The sequence below is a fragment of the Manihot esculenta genome, chromosome 11 (assembly GCF_001659605.2).
Source record: "Manihot esculenta cultivar AM560-2 chromosome 11, M.esculenta_v8, whole genome shotgun sequence".
Lineage (NCBI taxonomy): Eukaryota > Viridiplantae > Streptophyta > Magnoliopsida > Malpighiales > Euphorbiaceae > Manihot > Manihot esculenta.
This window is the reverse complement of record NC_035171.2, coordinates 31,313,047-31,325,105: the sequence shown is the minus strand read 5'-3', so window position 1 is coordinate 31,325,105 and position 12,059 is coordinate 31,313,047. Positions and strand designations below refer to the sequence as shown.

Here is a 12,059-nt window from a genome sequence, read left to right as displayed (position 1 = left end):
TTTCCATTTCAAAAAAAAAAAAAAAAAAAAAACCTTTTTCATTTCACACCTTTTTTTCTCTCATATTATATCTCATCTTTTGTTAATTTTTTTAATAACTTATTTAGTCTATTTTAAGAATTGATGCAAAATCTAAAAAATATCATATTTATTTATAGCACCAAATATTTTTTTATAATGAAAAAAATTTTTGAGAACTTATATATTTTATTTATCCATAATTTATGATGTCATGAGATCCAGAGAAAATAAAGTTTAAGTGTGTATGGAAAAACTTGGTCTTGAGGGTCACGTTTTCATCTTTTATTCCTTTTTTATTTGTCTTGTTCTCTAGTAACGCATAACCGTCATCTTGTTATAGTGCCACATGTTTCTGTTACGTAGAATTGTACATACAGGTGTATCTGTCTGCCCATATTCGTCAGGCAGCTATTTAATTCCCCTCCGGCACGTGTGCTGATAGGGTCGTGGCATAATTGGGCTTGCTCTCCTACTTCCTGTCACATCAACACAAGCTGAGTTTCTTTCTGGCAGGTCTGGGCCCCTGGATCAGCCCGGTCGATCTGCTTTAGTAGCGGGTTAAATGATGTGTTGATGGATTGGCCTGTTTAGTGGACTAAAATGGACTTCGAGCCTGTCTTTTTCTTTGGAACTCGATCTCAGTCCGGATACCAAAATCTAGCAGCCATCAATTTAGAAGTTAAATAGGATTTTTTCCATCAATATAATAAGATAAACCAGGCATTATCAATAAACTTGATAAAGATGAAGAATGCACAATACATGCTTTTGACTAGGTATAAATCAAATGATGTCAAAGCTTTACTCTTTTATAATTATTATTATTGTCCTGCATTACCTTGAATTATTTAATCTTTGTAAAAGTGTGAAATCCTCAGTTTACTTGAAGTCCCCACTTTCTTTTTCCCTTTCGATTTGTCCAAAGGACATATGATGTGATGACTTAGAATTGGAGTTCCTTTTGGTGATAAGAACACAAAATTATGAATGCTGTGTCCAAAGGAAGAATTAAAAACAAAGAGAATATTAATGTGGACCTTTAAGAATTATTGTAGAATTGAAAATTTCCCATTTCAGTACACCGTTTCATGGCCTCGCTTCAAACCTTCTTTTTCATTTTAATTGTGAAATTGACAAGCAATTTCTGTAGGAAAGCAAAATGTTGGTTGCATTATTGCCTAATGTCCATATGTCTTCATTTGGAGTTTTTATACACCTCATTCTCAAAATTTGCATTTGCATGGTCATTTTCACCTTTATTTAGGAAAAATTTAAGTTCAGTGTAATTTAAGTTATTTTACTCTTTTAATTTTATAAGAGTTTTGCTAAATCGATATAATTACTAAATTAAGTTAAAACTAAATTCTTAGGTATTATAGTTCATTAGTGTCTCAAACGACTCTATACAACTCTATCTCATATCATGAGTAGTATTTTCCTCATAATTTTATTAATTATAATTTAAAATAAATAATTTAAATTATTTAATAGTTTTAAACTAATATATATATATAAACTAATTTCTTAATTCTAGAGATTCACAAATTTTATCTTTTTTTATTTATTATTTTAATTTTTAAATTTTGAATAATTTAGAGAATGTTCGGGCTGAATTATAAACTGATAAAATTAATTTACAAACTCTAAAACTTTTTTTAAAGAATAACTCTAAAACTTAAATAATATGTTTATTTATAATAATATAATAAATTTAAAAATATAAAAAAATAAATTAATCTCTCCAACTTTTTATTTGATGCTTATAATTACTTTGCGTATAAATTAATTTAATCAATTAAATTAAGGTACAACTTTTATTATAAAATTAAAATTACATCATATATTCTCCTTTAATGAAAAATATTTATAATAAATAAAACAAGATAATATAAATTTTTTTAATTAAAAATTTTAAATTCAAACTAGAGTATCTTTAAAATATAAAAAATCTATAAAAACTGGTATCACATTCTATATATATCATTTTCTTTAACAGATATTAAAAGGAGTGATTGAAGCTTAAACGAAGGATGATGAGTTGCATGAAAAGATGGTTAATATTATGACAGGGAACTAACTTTAAGTGGAATTTAGAGGCATGACATGTGAAGATAATTTGATTTGGGTTAGTTGAAATATCATATTCAAAAACCAGTTGATTGAAAGCAACTGGTCCATGCAAATTGAGGAAATAAGATTGATGGAGTTGACAGTTGATTGATTGGGAAATAAAGCATTTCATGTTTTGTTTTTTGTACTGTATGGAATTATTAATATATAATTATTCAGAGTTGACATATTTATTCATTGTGGAAATACTAGGATAGGATTCATAGTTTTGCTGTACCATGGGACTCTTTTGTTTTCTTTATGGCCCCCAAAACTGCTCTGCCTTGTCCACTATACCTTAAAATTATTTGTGATAAAAATCTGGAAATTTACTATCAAGTTTGCAAATATATAAAATAAAAATATTTATTTTACCTCATATAATTAGAAAATTTTAAAATAATTATAAATTTATAATTTAAATATTTATATTTAATAAATTTTGAACACTTTTATTTTTAAATTATTATTTATTAATATATTTCAATTTCTAAAATGCAAAACCATTCATCAGCCAACATTTTACCTTTTTTCGAACTTTTTGAAAACCTGAATCTCCCCACGCTGCCGTTTTATTTATATCTACAGTGAGTTCTTACTAATAATTTGAAATAAAATTATAGGTACTATATAGTTTGTTTTCAATTTTTATTGTAATTTTTAGTATATAAATTTTTTTATATTATTAAGAATTGAAGATTATTAATAAATAATAATTAAAAAATAAAAATATTTAAAATTTATTAATATAATTATATAAGATAAAATAAATATTTTTATCTCATATAATAATAATTTTTTAAAAAATACGGATAAAATAATTATTTATTGATAAAATAAATATATAATTATTTAAGTGTTTAATTTTAAAAATTAAATGATTAATTCTGTTTTAATAAAAATTAAATGATTAATTTATTTATTAAATTAAAGAATAGAGATTAAAATGTAATTTATGTGTTATTTTCACGTTTTCCTTTAGTTCTTCGATGACAGTGCAATGGGAGTGGAGGGGACGGCAAAGAGACAGTTAGTAACGCCGTCAAAAATATGGACGGCGGAGAACAAAGACAAAATCGTACAATTCAAAGGAGGCAGATATGAATCATCAGGTGCCCACCCACAGACGCATCACATGTCATGCACCGGACCTCAATTCCCCCATTTCAATTTAACTTTCTCTCTCCCTTTCACGTCCGCCCACAAATTTATTGTTTATTTATTAGTGTCCTCTGCGCTGCTCACCTTTCGCTCAGTACTCTGCAGCTTTTCCTCTATCTTTCTTCGCCATTTCCTCTCCTTTCAGCTGGTTTTACTCTTCTTCAATCTCGTTGTAAGGTGCTCTAAACTTAACATTTGGTGTTCCTTTTTTTTTTCTAAGTAAAAAACCAGAAATTTGTTTGTATGTTTGATGTAATTGTTTTTTGGAAATTGATTTTTGGTCTTGCCTTTTGCTTTCTGGGATTTTTATTGAGTGCTTTTGTTGTTGTTGTTGTTGTTTAATGGCGTTCTCTATGTTGTTTGCTTTATTCTTGTGCATGGTACCCATTGCTTTATTCTTGTTCTCATTGTTAGCTGCTATGAACATGCATGAACATTAACAGGTTCTTCTAGAGCATTTGATTATCCTAGGGAATTCATTTTGTTTTACATTGTTGTATCTGATAAGCTACGAGAGAAAGATGGACAATTCAATGCAGAAAACAATAAAGGTAGGTGCTATTTGTTTTGGAAAAAAATGGTATAAAATGTCAAAACAGAGTCGTTTTATGGGAAACAAGGAATTCTTATCCACAACCCGTTTTAGCATTGGGGTTTTGTTAAACATTGATCATCTGCTTAATGCATGTCAAATTTCTCTGGTTGTTTGGTGTATATGGTTTTTCATCTGCTTAATGCATGTCAAAATTTTCTGAAATCATCACTTGAAAGTGAAATTTTAAATATTATAGACTTGAATTTAATGTGTATGATCCTCGTGGATAGAGGGTTTAAATGGTTACAATTTGTCTAAGTTGGGTGATATTCTAGAAAGTAACAAAATGATCAAGAATTCATGTACCTCAGACTACTCTAGATTCTTTCTCTTCCAGATGCTTACATAAATCCAACTGATTATTGAATCATCTGAGTGTGACCTTAATGAGTACATGGTTAACAATTCTCACACATGATAATATGTGTGAGGAGAGAAACTTGTGTCTAAGTTCTTGAAATTTTAAACTTGATGGTTGTGCATGGAAATGGTTTTACCTCTAAACAGAATCTCTGTTGTTGCCTGATTGCCAGTAAATAAAGTTTCAAAATTTTTCATCCATGCTGCTATTAGAAACCAATGAAGCATTTTTATCTGACCATTGGAAATAGAAAGAATTCAAGCATAAAGCCTACTGTTCGCTGATTTAGATTTTAAGTGTGCTTGATTGTTAAGCCAGACTAAGTTCCTTGAAACCTTTCTTTTTGGCAAATTCCTTTCACGTCTCTCATTAGTACTCCAATCACTTATCCCTTTTTTTTTCTGAAACAAATAAATATTTCATTGATCAAATTCAAAGCAATCCAAATAACACAGAGAGGACAGAATTTCTCTCCTAAAGAGTAGCCATAAAACTAACTATTACAGCCAACATAGCATAACAGAGTTTGCTAATCTTAAATGAAATCCTATCAAAATAAACTGAGAAGATGATTAGGACAAAACAACTAGATCTTCAAAATGGTTGAACAACTCTTTGGATCTTCCATACCTAGTTTCATTATCCAGGTACTTAGTTGGATATGATGAACATAAAAGAATTGAAGGGAAACCAGCCACACTACCAAGGTTCAATAGAAGAAGCTCAACATCTACAAAACAGCTGTTCCAAACTCTGCAAGATGTTCAAAAGAAGGAAACTGAACAAAACAAACACTCCATACACAATGGTGACTAGTATTAATAATAAAAATAATTAAAAAAAACATAATAACAAAGCAATCTCAACCAAAGATCAATAGGTCTTTTGTCAAACTTCAAAACATAAACTGAATCCAAAAACTAGATAATTGTGGAGAGAGAACTGATTGATTATACGTAAAACATGAAAAGGTTGGACATTATGCTTTGTTGATGTCATCTGAAGTTAATTTTTTAACAGATTTAACTTTTATGGTTATGAAGTGAGATTGCATTTCATGCTTAAATATTTGCATGTTTGTTTTCCGAAAACAGGTGAATGAATTGCTGATTCAAAATAGATGGATACAGAATCAAAGGATGCTTTAGTGGATGAGAATGCCAGCATCTTCTTGCATAGCCATGCCGAGGTAAATACTATATTCATACATATAATTGTTATGGACTTATGGGTAAATTGCATTCTCATTTCTCTGGTTTACTCATAATTACAGTTCATGACAAGCTATTTGCAAACTGCAATCCCATCCTTTTGCCTAATTGCATGAAGAAAATTAATATAGTAACCATATTTATCCTTTTGTAAAACATATAATAAATAGGAGAGGATTAAAGAAGCAGAACTAATAGAGTAAAATAAAAAATAAATATCTCTAACAAGAGGACATTGGCAAATCTTCCTTAGCATCATCCTCCCTGTTGCTGAGGTATTGATGTTTTGTAAATTTCATTGTACTTGGTGATATTTTCCATGACAGTGAGTTATTTCAATATCCATGATTGTGTATTTTTTTGGAATATTGATTTGGTTTGTATTTTAACTTTTTATTGGGTGATTGTAAAATATTTTTAATTTGATAGTGATGTCTTGAATTTTATTCGAGCTTTTATTTGTTTGAGGTTGCTTATATTAAGTGGTGCAGTTATAATATCCATTACAAAAGCATGTTGATTATATGTGAATTAATAATAAGAAATTCCAACACATGGACTTAGTTGTTTGTTGTGGTAGATTGAAAAATTATCTTTCCATACAGCTTCCCACTAAGTTGCCTTTCTTCTTGGCTCAACATGCAAGTTAATTTTAATTATATGAAGTTTTAATGTATTGTAATTTTCTGGTAAATTTTTCCAACTCTTCTATTCCCTTCTGGAACCCTTGGAGCGATAATTGCACTGGCATGTGTTTATGTAACCTCTCATCTTTTTGTAGGTTGACCAAGATTTATCTTATTTGACTACTTTTGAAGATGAAGTTACAAGATTGCAACATTACTTACCTGAATGTAACATGGATTGTTTTGATGGTACCGTCGGTTTTGAAACATTCAATTCACTAAAGGGCTTCAATGTTGATAGTTTTCCATGTGCTTTCGACTATGATCACATAAACTTTGATAGTGGTAATGATCTTGTCAACTTATAGGGTGTCATTGTGCATATATATGTGTGTTCATGGCAGCATGCATACGCAGACGTGCATGCATTGGTGCTTCTATTTGTGTTGATATTGATATTGCCTTGAAAGAAAATGTATCAATGAAACAGCTCTGTATTGCAAGCAAGTATGATGCCCTTTTGCCAGTGGAGGTTGTAAAAGATCAATATACAATTACAGTTCATAAAGTAAATTTTTAACTTGCTTCTGATGTTCACTGGAACCATTGTGTTTACTCACAAGCTGTTTATGGAATGTTAGCTTAAGCCTTTCACACACACTGAGGGATGTATATTTGGGGGACAACTCCTTTTAATAGTCAAAGATGCAATTTCTTTGATAACAGATGCCCAAACATTAAACTCTTCACATATGCTTATATCAACAGAATTTTAGCTTATATTTAACTTCCTGTAATGTTAAAGGTCAAGCTCTTATAACATGTTTGCATTGCTAATTGAGATGATCATTGTGATTTTAACAAGTGTTAGTTCGTTCTTTCAATCTGCTACACCTGTTGAGTAGATATGACTTATTTAGGGTTTCTGTTGGCAAGCTGTTCCTTTATTTTGGGTTCATCACCATGCTGTTTCCAACTTGGAAACATTGTGAAACCTGCTAGAAATCATCTTGCCATCAGACCCGTCTTACATTGAGTTTGTTAATTGATCTAGTGTTGTGAGTATATATACATACACTGTGTTTGTGTTGGAAGATTGTGATAGTAACAACAAAAGATACAGACGATACAAGCATATTATATTTTTTAAAGTGTTAATCTTAATATTTGAACTGTCAAATATGCAGCAGACTATATTACATGAAAATATGGTTTCTTGGCTATAACTTCTTGTTAGAGTAATCAATAATATATATTTATCTGGGGAAGACCTATTTCCTTTCATATCTGCGGCTCCAACACTACAAATGGAAAAGTGATGCTCTATTAGCAAATACATTTTCAATTTCATTTTTTGCTTTCAAGTACATTTTCGAGCTTTAGGCATACTCCCTATTTTGTAAATCAAATGCTGCTTATGTGGTTAACATCAGGTGCTGGTTCATGGAATCTGACAAAATTATACAGAGCTTCAAATGCTGTCTTGCTATGTGTGCATTTGCATTTTATTTATAATTGCAGAGTTTTTCCATGGTTTTGCTTTTATCATGTTTTGAAATTTTGTATTTTCTGGTTTTAAAGAAACTTCATTTTCTAATAATCAAGGTACTGCCTTCTTGATTATATTAAGTTGTTTAATGGGGATGCCATTTCTTATATGCCAAATTTTCTCTTATTTGATGGTTAATTTTATCAAATTACTAGATATGACTTGTATTTTCGTCACTCAGATGCACTGGATTTGTATCTTGCACAAGAAGCAGAGGAAACAAAGGTACAAGTATTTATTGAGGGTATTGAATATGTAATTGGTTTCATTTTATAGTTTATGCTTTCCAGAAAGTTCATGATGTGTTTGACTACCAACCAGAGCTTTTTCTTTAATCTAAAGCAGGAGCCAACATTTTGTAAAATATTAATCATATGTTGATAGAATCACATTGATGTTATGTTGTTTTGTAATTCTCCTAACATGCTCGACTGCCCCAAAAAATGCGTACCTGAAGGTGGTTGCTGTATTTATAGGGAGACAGCAATACGCTACCAGCCACTAACAAGAAGGTTCTTGGTGATTTCAGAATTGATTCTGCATGCAAGGGAACATTTTGTAAGTCCTTAAAGAGTTATTCAACCTTGTTTCATGGCTTATGTTAATCAAAATACATCTTATATTCTAAAACTTCTGTTCATCCCCATTTAGGTGCTGAACCAGCTGATGAAGCTTCCAATTCGAGTTATGGTTCATGTGAAAAAACCTGTCTAGGAAATGTGGCTTTAAAAAGCCAATCCTCACATTTTCAAAAAAGAGAATGTCATTCTGAAATATCCAGTATGTATCCTTCAATGGAAATAGCGCTTGAATCTGCAAGTGACAGGGCTCCCCTTTTGCTTGATAAGATGAGAACCCAAGATCTTCGTCAAGTTTTCAGCAGAATATTTGGATGGGAAACATCAGTTATGGACAAGCAATGGCTGAAACGCCGTATAGTATTTGGTTTGCAGAACCGAGGTGAATTAGTAGATAGTCTGAACTTGTTAGAATTTGATAAAACTTCCAATGCTGATGAAGAAAAAGCTGTTGTTTTACTAAATACAGCATTGTCTGGAAGTGCTTGCAACTCGACAGATATATTGGACAACCAACTCAATTCAAGAGAAAAACATGTGAAAAGGGCAAGGCTTGCTGGTTGCAATTCTTTGAAAAGTGTGTCTTCTCCACTAAGAGAGGTTGGATTTTGTTCTGTAAGTGAAAGTAATACTGCAGAAGCACTTGTTACACAAAAGCAAACACGCAGGCCTACTAGGATATGCACCAAGGGATTGCAAGAGCAAAACTCAAGATATCACCACAGAAAATGTGGGGCATCCTATAAGAATGCAAGAGATGATTTCCTGAATGTGAAAACTCACAAGCACCATTGTCGAAGGGGAACAGGAACTGGACAATTGAATTGTCAAGAAGAATCTCTGAAAGGAACCTCGTCCTGCACTGAGGTTCCATTAGGTCTTGCAGTCCAGATTGGGGAATCGACAAAAAAATCTCATTTGGTAAGTAACTCCTATACATGGGGTTGCTTGAAGTTTAGTTGTCCAATTAAGCATGACGTTTCTCAAGGTTCTTAATGTGAATCATGTAGTTTCTTGCACTCAGTGTATGATCTTGTGCTTTCGTAATAGGTCAACATTCTTGACGCAATACTGCTTTTATGCAAATCTGCAGGTTAAAAAATGTGCACATTTCTTCTGTTTCTTCTGTTCACTTTTGCAGTTGTGATTTAGTTAAGTTGTTCACCATTCTTGTTATCATTATATTGATTTATGGCCATCATGGTTCTCCGTAGGTTAATGACTTTGACAATTGCAAGGACAATGAGGTTTCAGTTTCAGATGAAGATTTTGATAGGGAAACCTCTTCAGCTGAGTCACAAGATGACGTCTCAGAAGTTGATTCTGTAACAAGGAGAAAAAGGGGTAGAAAGCGGAAACAGCGTCACCGGAGGTGGACCCCTTCTGAGGTGATGAAGTTAATTGAGGGTGTTTCCATGTATGGAGTTGGAAAATGGACTCACATAAAGAAGTTACTGTTTTCATCATCTTCTCATCGCACATCTGTAAATCTCAAGGTATTTCATGTGTAGCATATCATGCATTTGTGCTTAATTTTTTTATCCAATGCTCTTAATGATGCCTGGGTTTCAGGACAAATGGAGAAATCTTTTGAAGGCGTGCAACAATGAGATGCAAAAAAAGAGAAAGGTCAGTGTCTAACCTTTTCTTTTTGTTGCCTTCTAGAATTGAAGACAGATCACTGAGTCTAACTTTGTGCTAAATGTTGATTTTTCTTTTCTTCTCTTTTTTCCTGTAACTACTTAAGAAGAGAAAAAGAAAAAGAGGGGGTAGAGGTTTGAAGTTTGAAGTTTGAACTGTGAGTAGGTATCCCATTGCTGACCTTTAATGGAATGATGTTTTTATATTAGAACATCTCGTGTGTAGACCTAACTTTTAGTTTCTATTTTTCTTAATTTATAAAATGTGAATTCATATCTTACTGGATTATTGTATACCTGCAAACCTACAATATTTGTCTCCCTATTATTGTTGTCCCTCAATGGAGGTATATTCTTTTTATGAGGAATAATTGTTTGTTTTTACAAAAAAAAAAATAAATAAATAAAGAAAGAAAAAAAAGGAACAAGAAGCAACTGTTTGCTATAGCCCTGCAGCTGACTACAAAAATCTACAGTTCATGTTTAGTTGCTCTTATAATGCGAAAGAGAATGACCACAGATATTCAATTATGCAGGGAGAGCAAGGGGAAACACAATTATCACATCAACTATCAGAATCTATTTGGTGTCAGGTCAGGGAGCTGGCCGTCATATATTCATACCCAAAGGAAAGCAAGTCCAAAGTATCATGCAATACTGTAGCCTCATCAACTCCCAGCTACTATTGCTAATTCCTTTAGGCCTTTGACAATTACTGATGAGGGTTAGTAAGCATAGAAAAGACTGGAAATTTCATAGACATAGAAACTTAGTCGGGTATAGAAAAGTGAAACCAGAAATGAAACCCAAAAAAAAAAAAAAGGTTACTTTGAGAATGTCCTCGTCTTTAAGTAGAATTACTTTCTCCCTTCAATTCAAACTCATAGGTTAAAAGGAAAACATAGAGATGATAGGGCAGTTGTTCTTTGTTAAACTGTGGCAGCTGAATGTGCTATTTGTTATGTAGGCCTTTGTTTTCTCCCCTTATCAACACATTATATTATGCAGCCAAGTATGAGCAGCTTTGAGTGAACATGGAAATTTTCTTACTATGTTCTACCATTTCTGTTAATTGCTGGAGGATGGGAATTTAGTGCTGATCGTTTCAAGGGCTTTGCTGATCTCATGGTTCCCTTACCGATTATACTATTTGCGCTAATTGGAATGTGGAATGTTTAGTTTTGACCTTGCTTGTGATCTTCATTCACTACTTTTTGGCTTCTTAGGGAGATTGTTTTTATGACCCTAGACCACTCCATGCGAGTGGTCTCCGCATTATTCTGAGAATGGCCGCCCCATGATGCGTTTCATAGTATATATGAGAAACGCTTCTATTTTTCCAATTTTCAGCAGCAAGACTTCCTCAAATGCTTTGCCTTGGGCCCTAATTGGTGGGTTGAACCCAATTCCTTTTTAAATTGAAAAGTTTTCATAATTTTAATTAAATTCATTTGAATTCTCAAATGAAGCCAATAATTATATAAAAAAAGAAAAGAAATTAAAAAAATAAAGCATAAGAAAACTTTTAGTAAATAATAATAATAATAATGGCTAAATCTGCCGATTAGTAGCAATTCTCTGAATTGACAAAATTGAAAGATTACTTTTTCACGGTAATATATACCCCAAGCTCTTAAACAGATACTTGAGCGAGAAGCACTGGTCAATAAGCTGATCTGCAATATACTACCGCTTGGTATATACTCAGCCAACAATTCTTGCTCAATACATGCAATTTAAGACAAATGGAAATATAAATACTTGAGCGAGAAGCACTGGTCAATAAGCTGATCTGCAATATACTACCGCTTGGTATATACTCGGCCAACAATTCTTGCTCAATACATGCAATTTAAGACAAATGGAAATATAAATCCAATCACTTGCATCAACAACCAATTGAATTAAAAGCAGACTTGCAAGCCTCATCTCAGCATCTGAAGTTGTACAACCTTTCCTTGCAGTTTGGAAAAGGCAATTTTATCACTCCTCACTGTGAATTTATAAGGGAGCATCGACTTAGCAACTTTAGCTTCTTTTGCTAAACAAAAAGAGAAGATTCCCCAAAATGGGTATCTTTTCTTCTTCAGAAGTCAAGACTTTTCCCATTCATAGACCTGAATTTAATTCTGCCAAAGAATGGGATCGATGTGTGTAGAAGTTGCACAATGTTTATTCTGTTCTATGAATTTTCATTCTGGTTTCTAT

General features: G+C 32.1%; 1 protein-coding gene across 2 annotated transcripts; it reads left to right on the top strand.

Annotated features, from left to right (window-relative positions):
- Positions 1 to 3,318: 3,318 nt before the first annotated feature.
- On the top strand, positions 3,319 to 10,900 carry LOC110626856. 2 transcript variants are annotated; one of them, XM_021772989.2, is made up of 9 exons: positions 3,319 to 3,463; positions 5,342 to 5,436; positions 6,240 to 6,429; positions 7,815 to 7,858; positions 8,110 to 8,191; positions 8,285 to 9,132; positions 9,426 to 9,707; positions 9,784 to 9,840; positions 10,388 to 10,900. In XM_021772989.2, the coding sequence occupies exons 2-9, from the start codon at positions 5,368 to 5,370 to the stop codon at positions 10,541 to 10,543; spliced, it is 1,728 nt and encodes a 575-aa protein (XP_021628681.1). In that variant the 5' UTR covers positions 3,319 to 3,463; positions 5,342 to 5,367; the 3' UTR covers positions 10,544 to 10,900. The 2 variants fall into 2 exon arrangements, with proteins under 2 accessions (XP_021628681.1, XP_021628680.1); XM_021772988.2 differs by having other exon boundaries at positions 3,326 to 3,468.
- The last annotated feature ends 1,159 nt before the right edge of the window (positions 10,901 to 12,059 follow it).